Source organism: Drosophila biarmipes, chromosome 3R (genome assembly GCF_025231255.1).
Source record: "Drosophila biarmipes strain raj3 chromosome 3R, RU_DBia_V1.1, whole genome shotgun sequence".
In the NCBI taxonomy this organism is placed as follows: Eukaryota; Metazoa; Arthropoda; class Insecta; order Diptera; family Drosophilidae; genus Drosophila; species Drosophila biarmipes.
The window spans coordinates 2,334,619-2,356,985 of NC_066616.1; the positions used below are offsets into that span (position 1 = coordinate 2,334,619).

The 22,367-nt window shown below is 36.4% G+C and overlaps 1 protein-coding gene and 1 long non-coding RNA gene across 14 annotated transcripts in view; one reads left to right on the forward strand and one right to left on the reverse strand.

The window, feature by feature from the left end:
* LOC108025560 (uncharacterized) overlaps positions 1-22,367 on the reverse strand; it is a 251,521-nt gene that overhangs the window by 213,724 nt on the left and 15,430 nt on the right. For 8 of the 13 annotated variants that reach the window (XM_050889403.1, XM_044092746.2, XM_050889405.1 and 5 more), the window contains exon 2: positions 17,274-17,663. The exons of the other annotated variants lie outside the window; for them this stretch is intronic. In XM_050889403.1, the coding sequence (XP_050745360.1) occupies positions 17,274-17,435 (162 nt within the window). In that variant the 5' untranslated portion in view covers positions 17,436-17,663. The remainder of the gene's footprint in view (positions 1-17,273; positions 17,664-22,367) is intronic. 13 annotated transcript variants of the gene reach the window in all.
* The window catches only part of LOC127011608 (uncharacterized), a 147,965-nt gene that overhangs the window by 115,740 nt on the left and 9,858 nt on the right, over positions 1-22,367 (forward strand). The gene's annotated exons all lie outside the window — the stretch shown is intronic.

Genomic DNA, 22,367 nt, shown 5'->3' on the forward strand with positions numbered 1-22,367 from the left:
GTTTTTCCGTAAACAGAATTATTCATCAAATTAAAAATATCTTTTTCAAATTAATTTTTTTAATTTGGCCTACGTAAATTATTTAGATCAATATAATTCTTTAAGCAAGGTTTTTGCAGGAACTGCAAATTTTGATGATGTATTACATAATTTTTCTTATTTCCCAGGTCAGCAATTAATTTGTTCACCTTATTCTCTTTTGAGGCCAGACAATTTGATGGGCAAAATAGAAGATTATTATGATGGTCATGTAAGCGATACGGTTATATTAAGTCCACTTCCGAAAAAAAACCCCGTATTTGCTATCAATTGGAATATTATGACAATAAAAATAGTGTCTGTCTGTGGTAGATGGATGTCTAAAAGTATGATGTCTTAAAATATTTATATGGTATAGATGTGATATTTCCCAAACATATAAGTTATTCATATCCACATAGAAGGTGAGGACTTAAAAAAAAAGCCAGAACAAATAATTTTTTTGGGAAAATCAATTTATTGTATTCAAAATAGTCTCCTTCTGCTTTAATACAGCGTTTTGCACAGTCCAAAACCATGTCGAGCGAGTGTTTTAGCTCGTTGCCCGGTATGGCCGCCAGTATGCCAGTGCAAGCCTTTTGAATGGCCTCTACGTCTGCATAACGCTTTTCTTTCATCGGCAAATGCATTTTTCCGAAAAGGTAGGAGTCGCACGGTTGACGGAGTGGTTGATGGTTAAAATTTGATTTTTAGTCAAATAGTCGGACACAAGCGTCGATCGATGAGTCGGTGCATTATCGTGCAACAAACGCCAACTTCCATCTTCGCGATATTCGGGCACAACACGGCGCACCAAACACTTCAGGTAGAATACCGCATTAACGTTTTGGACGTGTGGAACAAATTCTTCGTGGACAATACCCTTGGAATCATAAAAACAAATTAGCATTCTCTTCAATTTTGACTTCTCTGGCGTTTCGTTTCGGGATCATATTGAAAAGACCACGTTTCGTCACCAGTCACAATATTGTAATGGTATCCTTCGAATGTTGAATTCTAAGCTTCTAAGGATAGGCAATCATCGCCATAAACTTGTTTCATCAATTGAAACGTTTCGGTAAAAGTTTTACCAATTTTAAAACCAAAATTTACTTGTTTGAATCTCATTTTCGTACCGATGACAAAAACATACTGACACTTAAAACGCAATAACCTCACTTCCAATAGATAAAATGTCATGAAATTTTTACTGGAGGTCGATAAACGATAGCAGTTGACATATAAACCAGTTGACACAAAAAAGTCCTGTTTACTTTGGAACTCACCTTATACATGGAAATATGTATTATTTGCTTTTGTCGCCAATTCAAGTTGTATATTTGTTGCTTTTAACATTGCCTCCCAAGAAAAATCTGATGTCGTAAAACACTGATCTGGTTCAGGGGAATACATTTTAAAACAAATTTTTCAAAAATGTCAATTCAAAGCAATATATTAGCTTTCAAATATAAATCTAATAAGTCTTTTAGAGTCGAACATGAGAAATGTGACACAACACAATAGTAGGTTTTGACCGTATTTAGTCAGTACAAAAAGAATGTTGATTTTGCTCTTCGTAGTTTGAACTGGGATCAAAACGTAAGGCTACCTTCCTATCAGAGTAGATTACAATTGCTTTATTTACCTTCTAAATCGTACAGAAATGCTTGGTACTATTTGTATGCCAAATCTTATAAGAGATGATATTGATTCTGTAGGACTTCTAAGCCGCCTAACTTTCATTGTACCTGTTAGTCTAACAAAAAATTAATATCCCCTAAGTTTCCCAAGATTTATATCACATTTTTGTCTGCACGAGACCTTTCGCGTTCTATTTTATAATTATGAAAACGTTATCATTAAATTTGCACTTCAACATCTATCCCGGTATTAAAATCGAACATTTTAATAAATTTGCGATATTCTTAGTTGTGTTTTTGTTTATTTTTGTCACCTCTAAAGCTACCTATGAAATGACAATGATCTCTTTCCATATCTGTTCCCAAAACTTTTTGTCATATAGAACAAATCAATGAATTATTAAATATCTGTTGGTCATCTTAAGTCATTCTTATAGGAGCTAATTTATGTATGTACGCATCACTCAATTTGGTTATATTTTCTATCAATCAATTTAAAAAATTTATTTTAAAATTTATTCTTGTTTCTAAAACAAATTTATCAAGGCTAGAAACAAAAGTACACTATATATAATAAGCACAATGTTTAGGGCTCTATTCAAGACTTTTCGGTTCAAAAATGCATTCAAAATGTGTCTTGTGTTTCGATGCAGCTTCCTCAGTCACGGAAAATTTAAAAAAAAACACATTGCAAAAAAAATTGCGCCCTTCTATGATTTCCTCTTTGCGCAGTCATTAGTGTCTGAAAGGAAAAATTTATAAATATTTGATTTGTCTAAGACTGATAAAAATTAATATAGGAATTTACCTTAAAATATTTTTTATATACATATATTGTATTGTATTGTATACTGTAATTCCACATCCAATTTTTTCCTTCTTATCTTAATTATATCCAAAAATATCATTTCAAGAAAATGTTTTTTAGAAGGGAATATTTCAAGAGAAATGTCACCCTGTGAAGTCTAATTTTATTTCATCACTTAAATGTAAACTTCGGCAAGCAGAAGTTTGTATACCCATGTAGTTATAAGAAATAATCAACGTTAGTAACACCATGTTGAATTTTTAAGGATTGTTGCTAGCTTCAGTGATATTAAAAAAAAAATTATTTCATTATTTCTCTGACTGTTTCTTTGACAGCTATATGTTAGAGTCGTCCGATTTTTATTAATTGTAATTCGAAACTCTTAAAAATATAAAGAATTATATTCCCAATTTTAAAGAATATGACAAAAAGCACTGAAGCTATAATTTGTTTCATTTTATTTTCCCAGCCATTTTTGGATATTTCCTATGACAGCTATATAGTCGTCTGATTTTAATTAAATAAAATTCAAAAATTAGAACTATGAGGTTATATGTACGTATGACGTTGTATGTGAAAAAACACCAAGGATATAATTTTTTCATATTATTTTCCCATCAATTTTCCGATCGATCCTATGGCAGCCGATAGTTCTTATGGGAACTATAAGATATAGTTGTCCGATCCGGCTGGTTCCGACTTAAATACTACGTGCAATAGAAATAAGACTTTGGGAAGAGTTTCAGTCCGATAGCTTTAAAACTGAGAAACAAGTTTGCGTAGAAACGGACAATCAGACGGGCTGATCAAGAATATATATACTTTTTGGGGTCGTTTCACTATGTTGCAAGCTTTTGACTGAAATCATTATACCCTCTGAAAGGGTATAAAAAGTATGCACTCTGCAAGCAATTCATAGTTTACTTTTGCTAAAGTATAACTTTCTAATAATATGCTGAGATTAGGTACCAATGACAATCCAGCTTCACTTCGATCCAATCCACAATTTACATATATAATACATTAAGATTCTTTTCCTGGATAACTAAAAAATTTTTTTTGACTCTTCTGTCAAGGTATTGAATTGCAATTCGCTTATACGACTCCGACCGGACATTGTTTTTCCCACCAATTTTTTGCACAGAGCACTTGCAGTATTGGCAAAACTTTTGTGGCTATTACCTTTAGATTTCATTTAGTTATTTTTTCACGATCACTTTTATTTGAGTTGCGCTTAATGTAACAGACTAACCCACTTCAAAAATATTGTCCTCGGTCATTTATAGTGTTTAAATTGATCGTGTAATAATATAGAAGATAAAGGTGAATATTTAAGTTTTTTATAAATTCGAAAACAATATATGTAATTTTAACTTGTTACATTAGCTAGAAGATAATGATTTAAAAAAATGATTGATACAAGTTTAACCAATAGAATACCATCAAATCGAAAAAGTAGATACAAAATCATAGAACAAAGGAAAAGGTTGGTTTAGGATTTTGTAAATTCAAAAACAATATAATTCCAGATGAAAAATGTTGATTTTGAAAAAATATTTGATACAAGTAAATTAGGATGCCCTTCGAACTTGTACGACCTTTTATTGCACTTGCTTGAATCCCTTTTATGACCCTTTTGTGGAAAAGAAAAAATCTTTCACAATTTAACAGTTAAACGTTTTGTGGCGGAAATAAAAGTATGTGATGAGCTCCAATAATTGTGTCAGAATCCGCGTTTTCACAGTATTTTCCACTTTAAAATGTGTTTTGTTCGATGTAACAGATTTAGAGATAAAGGTATCGGTACAAATAACACAGGTATACAACTAGTATTTCCCACTTAACAATACGATCCCATGACAATACGATCCTTCTTGTATTTCATCACCTACAGGCTAAACGGCATAAAATACAAAAAACTGATGACTACCTATATTTTGAATTATGTGGCTTGCCTTATCTTTTATATTTTCGTTAAGACACACTCATAACGCATGATGGCGTTGCTTAAAAATAATTCCCATCTTTTAAAGCTAGTCATGTCTTTGGAACTTGACGGCCTTTACCTTTTACATAGTTTCCGACGAATCAGTATCTACGACTAACGAATAAAACACATAAATATAGAAAAAATCCATGAAGTTCATAATTTAAAAACAAGAAAGAACGCTATAGTTGAGTGTCTCGACTACGAATAAAATACATAAATATAGAAAAAATTTATGAAGTTCATAATTTAAAAACAAGAAAGAACGCTATAGTCGTGTGTCTCGACTATTAGACACCCGATACTCAGCTTTTAAATAAAATATGTATAAAAAGTTAAGATGATCGCTTTTAAATTTGAATACGCTTTAAAAATTTGCCAGCATAGCATTATGCACACGGGCTTAGTCATACGGGAGTAAGTCATAGAGTGATGGGAAGACTGAATGATATACAGCTCTGAAATGTTACTGTCCGTCAATATTACGGGCACGAACTTTCAATCCTTTCACTGCGTTGTAGTGCTTTTCAACACTGGGTAAAAGAAAGAGGGGTAATGCAAAGAGCGAGAGTCCCCCTACCGCTCCACTATCATTTTTTAATGCTTACATTAACCTAATCGAAATTATACTACTAAAATTGGTATTGAGAAGTATTGGAGAAATTTTCGCAATGCCTTTTTTCATTGCTTGGTTTTGACGCCGAGGGGTATAAAAGGAATAACCCTCGCTCAATAGGTTCACTCTGTGACTAACGGCCATCGGATTTGGTGAGCCTTGTCGTAAAACACACTCGTGGCCACCGCCATCTTCGCTTTCCCATGTCCTTTTCCAAGGGTCAACCGTCAGGCGTGACCTGATCGACTGCCATCGGGCATAACACATCTACACATTTATATTTAAAAATCCTCCGGGCATTTCTAATTTTCTTGTAAATAATATTTATACATATACATATTTTTACAGACCGAACGGAATTCGTAAAAATAAATTATTTTATTTTATAAGTAGAAGAACAAGGTCAATTTAAAAAATGTCTCTTCTTAAAAGTCTAGATCTCCAGCCGTAGTGGTATAACTGACTAAATTTCTTTTGTATATGTGTAATCCTCTAAAGCATCTTTATTTGAAATACATTTTTTTCAGGTTCTTCTTGTTTGTATTGGTTAAAATAAAAAAAGTTAGTTTCAGGTCATGCCCCACATAAAACAGTTTTTTAATTAAAATATATTATAATTAAAATATATTATATTAAAATATATATATTTCCATCGACCGCCTTACAGCCAAAAAGTGTATTTTTAAGGGTTTTGCGCGAGAATGCGAGATCGGAATTAAAGCCACGAAAGAAGTGAGAGGGACGATAAAGCAAAAGGGCGAAATTTAAATTCCCTCAATTCCTTCTAAAACCTAAAAGAAAAGCAATTCCTTGCGATCCAATAAGTTAGTTTAACCTTAATTAAAATTATGTAATACACTCTAGTTATGAAGAGCATAAGGAATTACGATGATGGAGGAGGGCAAAAAGGCAGAACAAAGAAGTTTTGATTAAATTGAGTGGCTTTCTGGCCTGTGACTCGGGACAAATTTTTTTTCATGTAAAATAAAGTGCAACAACTATAAGTTTCCTTTTCACAGCATATCAGGACTACCTCACGCAGTCGCAAAAGCACCGATTGGTATGGGAATTTATTTCATGATACAAACAATTTGGGAAAATGAAAGCTAAAATAAAAAGGAATGAAAAAGGAATTTGTGCCCGAGCAATTCGTTGGTAATAACGTAAGTTAATAATAGAAGAAGGAGTAAAGTTAACATAAAAATGAGAAAACAACAAATTGCACTCAAGTCTCTCAGTTTCGTTGCCATTTTATATTTTGTCAAAATTTTGCTTCCTTTTTTGTTGCTGCAACTTATAGAGATAATATCGCAATTTTATTGTGTGAAAAATCTTAAAAGCTCAGAGTCAGCTTGTTTATATTTAGATCTTTATTTTTTTATGTGCATCCAAATTTATTCTAGTTTTTATTCCCGTTACTCGTATAATACATAAAGTACATATATTCTTGATCAGGGTCAGTAGTGGTAGTATAAACGCTGATATCTTGGAAACTATATATTATATAAAAGCTATAACAGCTAAACTTGGAATACAGATTCCTGGGCTTCCTGCGCAGCTCAATCTTATTTCAGCGGGGTGCCACGCCCACTCTAACGCCCATAATCCGCATACAGTTTTGATGATAGAAATAATTTTAACTGAAATGTATTTGTCTCATCAATAGCTTTCGACTGTCCTAAAAAATTTGCCACGCTCAATCTTACGCCCACAAACCGTCTACCGCCCACATAACATCTGCGGAAATAGCCGTTAGGTGGCGCCGTAAAATATAGCTTTGCTGCTTATGTATCTCCATTTCCCTTTTTCTCCCTTAAGCTGAGTAACAGGTATCTGATAGACGAAGCACTCGACTATAGCGTTGTTCCTTGTTGTATGTATATTCATGTATATTATTTTATTTTATTACATTTTTGTCCCCAGGAAATTCTCCTATTTATATTTTAGATTTTAAATAAACTTTAAAATTTTGTAAGTCAAATCATTCGACATGGCTAGCTCGCTTTCTTTAACCCACTAATGCTGAAGAATGCTGAGTGACTATTGGAAGGGATCGACGAATACCACCTACTACTCTATATTTTCCCCGTTGTATCGGCTAATTCCTATTTTTGATTATTATTCATCTGCCTCAAATTTTAGCTTATTGTTTATGCATGCAAGAAGCGTTAAAGACATTGAAGGTAACTTGCAATAGACAGAAGATAGCATATTTAAAAAATTACTCTTCAGTTTGGCAATTTACGTAATTAAAGACCCATCTTAAAAGATCCACAGGGAATCCAACGTGATTTACAAAGTCAAATGCTGTACTAAGTCATTGTGAATGTTTGTTTGCTCCAATATGTTTTTAAATACTTTTATCACAATTGATGTAAGATCCAAAAGCTTAGTAGTTGTTAATCTAAACCCATGTTTCCACGGAGATATAACAGACCTACAGAGATGCTGCAAGTGGGGAGTCATAATATTTTCAAAGAGTTTTGAGATCGCTGACAATTTCGAGATATTTTGAAGATTTTAAAGAAAATTTTTAAGAAACATTTTGAAGATTCTAAAGATAATTTAAGCGCACAGGCAGGAGACTGACGGATAAGACAATAATTGGAGAATGAATTTACTGTACTATAAAGTAGTAGAAATTAGACCATTCAAAATCTAATACAACAACAATTTTGGGTGCTTAATGTCAGCATATTATCAAATTGTATATTTAATTAGTAAAAACAAGGAAGACCGCTATAATCGAGTGCATCGATTATCAGATAAGCGGCAAAGCGATATTGTAGGGCGCCACCTAACAGCTATTTCAGTAGATGTTATTTGGGAGGTAGACAGATTTAAGCATTTTAGCCATTTAGAATGGATGTGCCAAATTCTTTTAGTTCTGTTGATAGGTATTAAGGGATGGAATAGATCCGCTATGGCAGTCAGCAAACTCCTCTTTGTTGTGCAGTCTGGAAAACCCAAATTTATTTAAAATATGAAGCAATCAGATCCCGGTAGACATTACATCCCCAATCCGCAGGACTTTCATCTTTAAAGACTACATATTGTGCACACACAAGTCTTGATAAATTCACATAAGCTGTTCTCGGATACTTCGCCCTAGGGATATGTACTCTTCGATCTCCTCAACGTATCGCCTACCTCGCTCGGTATGAGCAGCTAGATGCTGCTTGCGGTGGGTGAACTGGTTGAGAGGTCCTTCTTAGATTAGATCGACCTTCTTGGAACGGTAATACGGGTTATCCGCCAGCTGGCGACCCTGTCTAACACGTACGGCTATAGGACGTCTAAAACAGCTTTAAGTGCTAAAAGCCTTGAAGCTAATCATATTATTGCTTTTGGACCTAGGCCCTTGACGTACTCCGATAATGAACAGCCTGCAATATATGCTCGGATACGGAGGTCGCTTCAGAGCCTTGATCATTATGCACGGTTTCAGTGCGACGAGAACATAAGGCATCGTGCCGGCATCCCATTCGAATTACCACTGCTGGCCTGCAGCGGAGCTCGCGGCAGCGGTGAAGATGGTCGAGCAGCTGGAGCCCTCGTAGTTCTTTTAGCCGGACCTTGGGCTGAACTTGGTCAGTGCAGTAACGTGTGGTGCTGTTAACCACAAATTTAACATGCTGGTGCAGCGCAGAAGTGGATCAGCCTTGCTGATTGAACTAAGGCATAGTTTTGCACTGCCCACCACTAATGTATATGTGCTGCCACGCCTCCATGGCTAGAAACTACGGGTAACGCCGCAGAATTATGGCAGGCGCACGGTATGCAAATTAATTTTATTCGTTGTTATGATTTAGACCTACTTTATTGGTGTTAGACCTTTATTCTCCAAACTCACATACTCGTATATATCAAGACACTTTTACTTTTTAATTTTAGGTAAATTCTAAAATCGTATCTTATGAACCTTTGCAAGAAATCCTTGTTTCTTAAGCTTCTAGAACTTTAATTTTTGTTTAAAATAAAAGCTTATGCTGAAGCTATCTCATCTCGTTTGTACCATTTCACTGGCTTGATAAGCCTTCTCTAGTAAGTCCTTGACGTACTTGAAAGCAGCGAGACAGACGACTCCTCTTTTCACTTCGACAGTGTGAGTTGTTTAAGCGATTTAAGGTTCCCATCGGTGAGATGCATTTGACGAATGTCATTTTCCTGTTCAACTTGAAGCTATTCCTTAAAGATGTGCAATTTCTGCATTCCGGTCAGTGCCATGTTATTGTATACCAGGCTGATGATCGCATTAAAATAGCTATAGAAAGAGATGTCTTCGGCATCGCCACGAAAACTTCCAGAGCCGCGCTGGCAGCTGCGACCGACAGTTGTGGACTTCTCTGGCACTAGTTTCAATTGATCTTCGGATCTCGAAAGTACAATAGGCACTCATGTAGGGCTCCTCGCACACTGAATAAAAGTGTTTAGAGGCATATCCCGATTTGGATATCGGCCTACGAGTATTTTGGCCAGAAATGCTTTCCATATATCCTCTTTTTGTGAACACGTAATTTTTTTTAATATATGCCCGCAATTATAACACCTAGAGCCCTTTTGACCGTTTTTTAGCCTTTTTACGTTAAAAACAAGTCTCTCTATCACCTTTGCATAAAACCAACAGTTTTTAAGAAACTGGACTCATTTTTACATTTTTTAAATTTCTATATATCTCTGCACATATTAAAAGCATAGTCATATTCGCCGTTATATTAGCTTTTTTTTAGGACTCAAATAAACATATTTACAGACTACCATTGCAAAATTACCAGTGGTTACCAAGAAACAGGCCATATTTTTTGATATATCAATTTTAATATACAAATTTTGGATTTATTATAAGTTGTAATTATGTACGCAGTTATGACACCCAGAGCTTTGTTGACCGTTTTTTAGCCTTTTTACGTTTAAAATGCGCCCAGATCCTTATTACCTTTGCATAAGAGCAACAGTTTCTAAGAAACTGTCAATCTGGAGATTAATAAACAATGCGAGAAACCAATGCGACGATAGGCTGTTGGCTTATTTACCAAAACTCTAATTTCTCCTAATTTTTATCGGAGATGCAAACCATGTTTCAATATAATTCTCAGTTTATTTGAGATAAAGATAAGCATACAATTCTATTATATATGCATACATATACATATATATACAGCATGGCGTGCAAGACAAAAAGAAGAAACTGAAAGTTCGGCTGCAGTAGTGTTGACCCTCTTCTGAACTCTCTCTCTCCCGCTTTTTTATTGAAAAGCGCGACACAGTGTGACAAGCGCATACAACTGAAAACCCTTTATAGGTTGTTTATCCATTAAAAACAATAATTAGTTTTCGTATTTTTTAACGATCGTAGCTTTTAAAATGCTTAAGCAAAGAGGCCAAATGACTAAGACTTACCTTTTTTATACCCTTGTAGATGGTATAATGATTTCAATCATAAGTTTGCCACTCAGTGAAGGAAACGTTTCCGACCCCATAAAGTATATATATTCTTGATCAGCGTCACTAGACGAGTCGATCTAGCCATGTCCGTCTGTCCGTCCGTCTGTCTGTCCGTTTCTACGCAAACCAGTCTCTCAGTTTTGAAGCTATCGGGCAAGTCTCAGTAAGGGCCAGAATGTCTTCAGAAAATGCAGAGGAGTTAGCATTAAGTTTAGGTAGCTTTATTTTAGGTCCAGTAATATTTTGATAGGCCAAAAATAAACTGCTTAGATTTTTGGTACCGGTAAAGAAAAGTTTTTAATTACCTATTCATCATTAAGCCAAAAATTGTTTTCATTTGATACTTTAAATACTTTATTTCTTCTAAATGATAATAGCTTTCGAACATGTGGAAATTTAAACTCTTTCACGGTGATGTTTAGTCATCTGACTGTGTTGGAGCAACGACGTAAAAAAAAATTCATTGGGGACAATCTAAGTTCACAATCCTTCTTCGGAGAAAAGAGTGCCATTTTTAATGGTATTTTAAATACCATAACATGAAAAAAAAAGTATTTATAAGATTCAAAGATTTATAAATATCTTACTTTAAATTAAAAATTTAGACGCACAAAAAAACACATAAGTATGAGATCGCGTAGAGAGTGCAAAAGCGATAGAGTGGCTATCGACTGAGCGTGGCTTGTGAAACACAAAGAAAATATACACAGCAACAGTACGACAAGAAGCGAGAGAGGGATTATTAAATGCAAAAACTTTCTCAAACACAATAATAAACAAGGAAGGACGCTTTAGTCGAGTGCCTCGACTATCAGATACCCGTTACTCAGCTTAAGGGAGCAAAATGGAATTGGAGATATATGAGCAGCAAAGCGATATTTTAGGGCGACAACTACCGGTTTTTTCAGTAGATGTTTTGTGGGCAGACTGATTTAAGCGTCTTAACCTTTTGTGTGCATTAGAGTGGGCATTGCACATTTTTATAAGCGATATTTTTTGCGCCACCTACCGTCTATTTCAGTAGATCTTATGTGGACGGCAGACAGATTTAGGCGTTTTAACCGTTTGTGGGCGTTAAAGTGGGCGTTAAAGTGGGCGTTAAAGTGGGCGTTAGAGTGGGCGTGGCACATTTTCGAGACACAGAGACAAATTCATTTCCGTTAAAATTTGGTTTGTATCATAAAAACTTTAGGCGCTACAGATATTCGATTGTGGGCGTTAGAGAGGATGTGGCACCCTGCTGAAACAAACTTGCGCTACGCACGAAACCAAGGCATCTACATACATGCCAAGTTTGGCGGTTCTAGCTTTTACAGTTTTTGAGATCTCATCGTTCATACGAACAGACAGACAGACAGACAGACGGACATGGCTATATCGACTCGGCTAGTGATCCGGTTCAAGAATATATATATACTTTATGGGGTCGGAAACGCTAACTTCTACCTCTTACATACTTTGCGACGAATCTAGTACACCCTTTTACTCTACGAGTAACGGGTACAAAAAGTAAAACCAGAGCTATAGCCCTAAACTAAGAAATCTAAATATTAAATACAAATCTACAACTACAAGTACAAATCTCTCTCTTATAGTTTCCGATAATTGTTCGGTTACACGAACGGTCTTCATGATGTCTAAAAATTCGCGAGACTTTTCAAGAAAAATTTCAAAGAGACCTTGTACGACTCAGGCTAGCGGCAAAGTTGTCACTTCTGAATTACCGAATCACAGCAGTTCAGTAAAAAGCGGTCGAATACTATCATACATTTAAAGCTTATAAGCTTATAAAGGCTCTTATGAAGGAGCAATTTCATTTACATTTGGTTTGGTACAATGAGGCCTCCTACACGAGGCCTCCAGACGTGCGAATTTAAGCCACCACACGCCCAATAGAACACTGTTGTGATGGCAGTTTCGCAGTGCACCAAGTGGACCATCACAGCCTTCGATCTTATTATTAGGAGTATGGTTCTCGCCTACGCCACTCTCAAATCTGCTAACAGCGTACAGAAATCGGCACCGCTTCAAATACTTGAAATTGGCCTTACTGCTTTTCGGACTCTGGCAGCAGCTTAAGAAGAGGCCGGCCGATCAGCAGATGCCCTGTGGCAGGAGGCTCGTTTCCCGGTGACACGATCGGGCTTAAGAATCAGCTCTACCTCCTTCCAAGATGCACACGCCGAAGTGGGTTGACCACGGCTGGATAAGAGACAACTCAATGATTTATTAGTCCAGTATATACGTCCAATTGATTTCTCTTTAAGCTCTTTGGCCTTGATCGCTCCTAAGAGGTTGATGACGTTGTCACTGTACATCTTCTCCGGAAGAGCTTTCCGGCCGAGGAATTATTTTAAAACATAACCAAACTATCAGTGGATAAAAAAAAATAAAAAACACACTAAAGCGGCTACATAGATCTTAAAAGGGGTTTCAAATCTTTAACGAAACTTAAAATATTCCGCATTAGCCAATTCCAAAAAAAACAGACGACGTTGCCTATCCTGATCGGCTGGTAAACTACCTTTTATTTGACCCAGTAACTGGGATCATAACGAAAACAGTGGACGCTATCAAATCCAATGCGCCATTCCGTCCAACCACCAAAATATTAAAATTTTTTTTTTGTGCTTCGTATTTTCCTTGAAGTAAAATCAATCCGGACAAAATCTGCCAAGTGCAAAATATTCCATGCTAACTGACATATATTTAGTATATATTCCCTTTCCAACTGTTTCATAGACAAAAAAACACCAGAACTCAGAAAGAAAAAAAGAACCAAAGTCGATCCCAATTATACCATACTTCAATATACATTTACCAAAAAAGTTGAATAAAATTGCTTTTCACGGGTGATACACAAACTCCAATTGCTCTGTTTCTAATTATTTTTTTTGGTCTCAGCTTGGCAAAGTAAACAGATTCGTACTCCAATTTCTATTGTTTCGATCCTACCTTTTTTCTTGTGGTTTCAGAAGCTGGCAATGCTTCCTTTCCTTCCTTCGTCGCCCTGAAAAAGGGACGTCCGTGCAAGCGTAAAAGTGGCCCTAATAGCTTTCCAAATTACTCTACACAAATTTATTGACGTTACAGATCGGCTGAGTGAGTTTGAATGTAGGGCAAACACTCCATCGCCGGTCCCCCCCCCTACTTATTCAATGTGAGGTGAAGCTGAAAGTTTTCCAAATCTCTGAGCTAAATACTGCTATTGCACTTCCGTTTACGAAAAATGTGGTGCTTAGATAGCGATTATGATAGCCCAAGCTATCTTAGTTGGACAATCTTTGGGAATCTGTTTACATCCATTTAGATAAAATATCCAAGACTGGCGCCGGTCGAAAAACTTTTTCATCTGAATGCAAAAGCAAATGACGATTCAACAAAAAAAAAATATACCCCTTACCAAAGATGGCTTTCGACCAGATAGCAAACAGATAGAGTTGGTCTTTTTAGAGTTGCAGTCTTTTTTTAGGTCAATCGATAGGTATTGATGAGACAGATACATTTGAAATTTGTTTCTAAAGGGTGGTTTTTTGTCAGAGGTATAGAACTTTAAGTTGGCATTACTGCTTATAATGGCGAGTAGTAGGACAATATGGATCCTGGCTCACTAGATAATAAATCATGTCAAAAAAGGGGGTGGGATTGAACCTAATTAGTCACGCATGGTTGCACACAGGTGTCATAATGACCTAATTAGCATAATTAAGTAATAAAAGTGTGAGAAAAAGGGGGAAAAATGGGGGTGGGGGTGACCGTTAGGATGCACACAGGTGTCATAATGACCTAATTAGCATAAAAAGGTCACTTAATTAAGTTAGAAAGGGTGTGAGGTGTGAGGATCACCCCAAAGAAATGGTGAAAGTGGGTGCGTTGTTTTGTCATGTCTTGTCTTGTCTTGTCTTGTTTTTGCTCACCCCAAAGGTGTGTGTGTGAGGGGTGTTTTCTCATGCGTAAAAATGTGTGGTTGCTTAGAGTGATCTTTAGCCGAATAGAGTGTGTAGAAGTGTGTGAGAGGGGTGTTTTGTCATGCGTTTGAATTTGTGATTGCTTGTGTATGAGAGGGGTGTTTTGTCATGCGTAGAATTAGTGGTTGTTTAGAGTGATCTTTACCCGAAAATGGTGTGTAGGAGTGTGAGAGAGGGTTTTAGATGTTATCTGTTAATGTAACCTGTCTTCAGTGGTCCTGTGGTCAAAAGGTGTTAGTTTGAGGTGACCGCATACTTTTGTGACGTGAAACAAGCGTGAGTTCGAGAACTTCCCCTCTTTAGCAAGCAATAGATGGGAAAGTGAGCGTGAGTATCTAAAGTGTGTTGCTTTTAACTTGTATTAAGTTAAGGGGAGGGTAATCTTAAATGTTTCAATTCTATAGTGGAGGTGATGGTGGTGGTTCCTAACAGAATATACACAAAAACAAATGAGATCGTTTATTTAGTCAAATACGTTTTATTTAATCATATTCGTGTTACGTTAGTTTCTATTGAGTTTTTTAAACAAATTAATGTATCGTTCCATCAATTTTAAGGCATCTTCTTCTTTCTTTTCAACATGCATAGGTGTCAGGTCCGACTTTACAATCATCATATGCCCATGCACAGGATGATAGGTGTTCCCCATACTTGGAATGAATTACTGAGGTGGCTCCAACATCTTTAAAAAATGTATGAAATGATTTCAACTTCGAAGCATGAAGATCTCACTCCTTGCTCTTTTAAAAACTCTTCAGTTTTTGAGGAAATAATTATTTTCTTTCAACATATTAGGGTGAATGTTTATCTTAAACTAAAGTCTGGTGGATATAAATATTTGTATTATACTTAGAAAACAGATGATAAATAATGCAACAGCTGTTGGTAGACCCACCCTCGAAAATAAATTCAAAACAATAGACTTTTTTTCGGTTTTCTCTTTATTTTAGAATTTCAATATATGATGAAAATAATTTTCTTACTTTATATTGTTGAAAATCTATATTATCATTGGAAAATTTACATAAATTGAAATGTTCTCCAAATGTTGTTTTTATAAACTCCTTCACGTCAATACTCTTGAAAATGTCCCTTGACTCCAGCAGTAATTTCAAGTCCTCTTTTGAAATCATATTTCCAAATGTATTAATAAAAAAATTAATTTTATTTATCAAGGAAGAATAATTTATTAGAATCCGACTTTTCGTAAACTTCTTTTCTCGACTCTCAAATTGTGAATGAAAGAATGAATGGTGAAAAGTTGTTGTTGTTAGCAGTTTTCTTTTGTGTAAAAGTTTAAGATTGCTTCGAAGTTGAAATCATTTCATACATTTTTTAAAGATGTTGGTGCCACCCCAGTAATTCATTCCAAGTATGGGGAATACCTATCATCCTGTTCATGGGCATATGATGATTGTTAAGTCGGACCTGACACCTATGCATGTTGAAAAGAAAGAAGAAGATGCCTTAAAATTGATGGAACGATACATTAATAAAAAACTCAATTGAAACTAATGTAACACGAATATGATTAAATAAAATCGTATTTGACTAAACAAACGATCTCATTTGTTTTTTGTGTATATTCTGTTAGGAACCACCACCATCACCTCCACTATAGAATTGAAACATTTAAGATTACCCTCCCCTTAACTTAATACAAGTTAGAAGCAACACACTTTAGATATTCACGCTCACTTTCCCATCTATTGCTTGCTAAAGAGGGGAAGTTCTCGAACTGACGCTTGTTTCACGTCACAAAAGTATGCGGTCACCTCAAACTAACACCTTTTGACCACTGAAGACTGGTTACACTAACAGATATCATCTACAACCCTCTCTCACACTCCTACACACCATTTTCGGGTAAAGATCACTCTAAACAACCACTAATTCCACGCATGACAAAACACCCCTCTCATACACAAGCAATCACAAATTCAAACGCATGACAAAACACCCCTCTCACACACTTCTACACACTCTATTCAGCTAAAGATCACTCTAAACAACCACACATTTTTACGCATTAGAAAACACCCCTCACACCCACAACTTTGGGGTGAGAAAAAACAAGACAAGACAAAACACCCCACCCACTTTCACCATTTCTTTGGGGTGATCCTAAGACCTCACACTCTTTCTAACTTAATTAAGTGACCTTTTTATGCTAATTAGGTCATTATGACACCTGTGTGCAACCATGCGTGACTAATTGGGGTCACCCCCACCCCTTTTTTTGACACGATTTATTTCCTAGTGAGCCAGGAGCCATATTATCCTACTACTATGGCGACCGATTAAACAACTGTCATTTGATTTTTTCTCAGTTTGGTTAGGTTTGAGTCTAGCATATAGTGCAATTTTGTTTCGTAAATAATGGATCTGTGCGGAATAAGTATCGCGCACTACGTAAATTTTATCGCCGAGAAAATCGTTCATCAGAGCAGTTAGTTCGATTAGCCAATGAACGTTTTCGCACCACGTTTACTCTTATTGATTACTTGCATCCCCAGAGATGCCGTACGTTGCGTACAGTAGAAGATATTGCTACTGTAGAGCGTAGCATTGAGGAAGACCCGAATGTGCCCATCCGTGCTTTTAAAATCTAGCATTTGCAAGAATTGAAGCCAAACGATCTTCAAGCAAGGCGCAGATTCGTCGAATGGGCCCAAAACGAGATTGCCATTGATCCCGATTTTCATAAACGAATTTTATTTTAGTTGGCTAGGTCAATAAACAAAACTGCCGTTGGAGTTTAGCTTACCCCCAAGTGTTGACATACACTTACTTCGATACATCTAGAAAAATTGTCTGTTTGGTGCGCTTCATGGGCTGGTGGAATCATTGGTGTACTTCTTTTTAAAACGATGATGGTCAGAACGTTACCGTCAATGGTGATCGGTATAGAGCCATGATTAATAACTTTTTTATTCCTGAATTGAACAGCCATGATTTCCAGGAGCTGTACTTCCAACAATCTATTTATTAATAGATACGTTTGGTAACCGCCTAATTTCACGTTTTGGACTGTGAATTGGCCTCCAAGATTTTGTGATTTAACACCGCTAGACTACTTGTGGAGTTATGTAAAGTCATTGGTCTATTCGATTAAGCCACAAACGCTGATTAGGCCACAAATGTTGAAAAAAGGCATCGAAAACTGGACGTCCAGATTGAACTACATAATTAAATTGTTATGACACAAGATAATCTTTCGAATAAAAAATATTCTAGACAATCGAATAATCTATTGTTGTTTTATTAAAATTTAAAGTTCTTTACCTCTAAAAAAACACCTCTTAGTATAAAAACAGTAGGCGTTACAGCTTTTCACGAATTGTGCGCAGTAGACTGAGCGTGGCACCCCACTAAAACAAACTCGCTCTGCGCAGGACGACCCGAAATCTGTATTCTAAGTCCCACTGCACTAGTTTTTGTAATTGCCGAGACCTCAGCGTTCATATAGACAGATGGGCAGACGGACGAACGGACGGACGGACAAACAGACGGATTCTAATAAATGGCTAGATCGACTCGGATAGTTATGGTGATCAAGCATGTGTATACTTATGGGGACGTAAAGCTTTATAACTTTTAGTATAAAGTATAACTTATTACTCTTCGAGTAACGGGAATACGTCTTCGACGTCGCAGGAGCTAAACATATTCCTTATAGAGCGTCACTTAGAACCCTTAGGTTCGCAGCTCAAAACCTCTGCCTCTAGAACAGCGTCTTTAAGAATAAATTCTTACGAGACAAGAGTAACGAGAAACTCAAAGGATTTGACCTTTATAAGAACGATAACCATTCTTTCCGCACATGTGCAAAGAGAAAGCAGTTGTGTCTGAACTCCTGCGCACGTGATTGCGAAAGTTCCTTATTGATCTACGTGCGGCTTTTGTTCACGGATTCGACAGTCCAAAATTATTTTCTGACGGGGTATAGATCCCGCCAAAATCTCGATTTGGATTTCAATGGCTGTCCCTTGAAATATTTAGGCAACTTTTATTCCTAAGCGGCTGTTCAAATTAATTATGTTGCCTCAGCCAGTATGCGCTTAATCCAAAAAGCTTTTTTAGTTTAACATTCGTTCTCCAAACAGGCCTAGTTTACAAATAAATTCGACTGCCTGTGTTCTTCCATAATTAGCTGGATACCTCCCATCTATGATATAATCTTGATCTGCCACTAGCGGATCCAATATTTGTCCTGAGCACACAAATAGATATTCTTATCGGGGCCGATGTACTGCCATCCATACTCCTAAACGACATCCAGCCGAATAATTGTGTTCTGCTCGGTCAACAAACCATTTTCGGATGGATCTTATTAGGACCCTTTCGACGTGAGTTTTTTCCGCGTTTAACACATTCCTGGACACACACTCACCAAATTTGGGAAGGCAAAAGTGGCAAAACCATCCGAAGTGACTTGAGAGAAAAATGTTCTCTATGAGAGATAATAGCGGCAGGTATACAGTAAGCCTTCCGTTTCGCAATCCTGAAAACTTGAAAACCGCACTGGTATCGAAAGATCTGAGTAGATCCGAAGCACATTTGAATTAGATTTTAGATACCAGACGGTAAATTTTGGAGTCAATTGTGTGAAATTTCTGGCCAGCAATAGTGGCAGCTCAGGTGCAGCTTAGCCATCCAAGAGCAAGCAACGTCATTCGCAATCAAGTGTATGTAGACCATGACCTTTCGCAGAGGAATCCGCAGAGGACGCTAAGCACATTGTTCGCGAGGTACAAAGCTTAGATTGTGCGGGCTTTCCATTAAGAAAATGGACCTCCAACCCCAAGAAATTGTAGCTCATATCCAAAGCGATCATGTTCTGACCGCAGACTTCCTTATGGTCGACACTCAAAGCTCAGCGAAAACTCTCGGTGTACGTTGGAAAGCTATGTCCAAAAAGTTTTTCTGCGTCCCAACAGATTAGCAACGAAACTCCCTTTTTAAAATTGCGCTGGCATGATTAACCAAACCAGCGTGTCATTGTTAAGCCGTCGTTGATATCAGGGTATCGAAGATTACCGAGTCCACAGAGGCTGCCAATTTGTCGCACTTTCAATTCGAACGAAATCCCCTTCAGAAGCTTATGAATAACTAGTAGGTTGCACGGACCCACTTAGTTGCATAAGTCACACAATCAATGGTATACTGAGGGCACTGACTTGCCGTTTGCATCTATGACTACAGAAGTTATCCTGGAACCTTTGTCCAAGTTAGAAAGAAGGTTGCGGGTCCTCGCAAATGTGCCTCTTTGACTAGATACACGTTACTCAGCTGTAGGGAGCAAAAGGGAATTAAAGATATAGAAGCAACAATTTGATAACAGTTTTTGGTAATTATTAAAACGCCACAGTGGCGGCCACGGTGTTGAGCGGTTTGTGGGCGTTAGAGTAGGCGTTGCTAACCTTTTTTGGGTCAATCGATATGTAGACAAAAACATTTCTGTTAAAATTGTTTTTAGCAAAAAACATTTCGTCCACCCCACAAAGGCCAGCAGTCTTGAGACTAAACAACTAATAAATTTGTTGCCGCTTTCGCTCGTTTCGTATCCAGAAAAGGATGTTCTCACCAAGTCCTGTTCGACAATGGAAAGTCCTTATTCGGCGCTGCCCTTGCTTTTCCGAGTCTTTCTGCAAGCCCTTAAAAAGTATGACACCGATGCATATAGTCATACCAGCCCAACAGGCATTTTATTCAGCCTAAGGCGGTCCAAATGGGAGGCCTCTAGTAAGTTATTGCAAAAATAGCAATAGGAACATAAGCCTCGCTAAAAGAGAGATAGTCATAAACTAATTGGAAATCTAAATGATTAACAGCGTTGTAAAGTTATTTCCCGTCAATATTACGGGTACGAACTTTCGTTCCTTCCACTGCCTTCTAGTGCTTTTCAACACTGGGTAAACTATCTTCCTTATCTTTCTTTCCCATGTGAATGTACTACAGGTCACAGTGGAGGGAGGGGTAATGCCTATTGCGAGAATCTGTAGGATATGCGTGGACTGTTTGCGTTAGAGTGTGCGTGGGTCCCTGCTGAAACTTGCGCTGCGCGAGAAGCTCAGGAATATAAATGTAAAAATCGAACTTTCTAGCTTTTGTACTTTCCGCGGTCTTAGCTTTCATACAGACGGACATGGCTAGATCAACTTGGCTGATCAAGAATATATGTTATGTGAATCTAATGTACCCTTTTACTCTACTCTACTGATATGGAATGACCGACATGTACACTAAGGTATTTGTCCTGCTTTTTTTTTTAACGATCTGCTTGGCAGACCGTGTGTACTTAACAGTGGTTAAAAATATGCTGAAACAACTTTTTTTTAAAGAAAAGTACAAAATGGCAAAGTGTGTGCCATGGCATATCGATCTTTAATTTTTCGGGCAAAAAAATCTCACCTACAAGGAAAAAAAACAAAAATTAAGAGTCAAGAAAAAAACAGTCTTAAGCGCATGTCCAGAACTACATATATGGTTATTTCTAAATATTATGCATTTCCTAAGAACTTTAAACGCAAACCGAAAATAGAAGATCGACCACCAATAACGTGTTTGAATTGACATCTTTTGTAATAGATGGATTTAACAAAAAATTGCATTAGACGTTATATTTAAATTTGATTAGATTCCGTTAACTCTGATGCTAAGGTATTTGAATGGTAGATTTCAGAAGGTTATATTTAAAAACGTGACATCTGGAGTGCCCCAGGGAAATCGTATAGGCCCTTTGCTTACGCTGTTTATGAATAATCTTCGCTTTATCGTAATTTACTCTCGTATACTAATGTATGCTGATAATGTTAAGCTCTGTGTATCATATAATTAAATATAGATATATGCTTAACAAAATGGTATCATTACAAATTTTTTTCTTAAATATTTTAATTGCAACTTTATGACCTGATATAGGAAACCCCATATTGCCTGGATCAAATATATTTAGTTTAGGAATTGGAATTTCTTAAATTAAATTTGACCCCCAATAACCCTTTACAATAAAAGTTTATAAAATGTAGGTCTAAAAAATGTTATGATAACTTTACTAGCAAATAGCAAGTACACATTGACCGTACTTTTGGCCTTACGTGGTTTAAACTGGTATCAAAACGTTACCTTTTTACTCGAATATATTGCAATTGATTAATTTTCTTTCACTCGCAGAATAATGGTTGCTACTATTTTCAATCATAATAATTAAATCTGATATTCATTCCTCATTTTTGATAACCCGCCTAACCTTTAATTTTCCTGTTAGACTAACGCGCTACTACTATCTTATTAATTTGCACGATGTACATCAAGTTTAAGTCTGCAGTAGCCCTTTCGCGTTCTTTGTAATAAATATAACACCCTATATCAATTAAGTTTTTAATCAACTGTTTCTATCCCTGTCTGTCAATCTTAGTTTCTTTTTGTTTTGTCCTTATTTGTTTCATGTACCCTTATAGTTATACGGCATTAGTCCATTCTTTATATTTATATTATCTGCTCCTATATGCTGTCAAACTTAAGCAGAACAATAATTTCGAATGTCCTATCTAACTATCAGATACACGTTACTCTGGTTAAAATAAAAAATGTAATAAAAGGGGAAGTGAACCTAAAATGTTATGAAAGAAAGAGAAAGATTTATAGCGCTATAAAGATATTAGGATCAGAAATTAAGCTTTTTTTTTTACTAAAAGCTTTCGACACATAATGATGTCAGAATGTTAAATAGTTTAACAGAAAAACTAATTAATATACATATTAAAAAAGTTATATAAGAAAAAGGGTTTTTAATTAAAAATACGTTATTAACCAGTATCGGCCGTCACACCAATTGCAACCTCGCTCAAATAAAAATGGTCTAAGCAGTTGGAAAGAATTT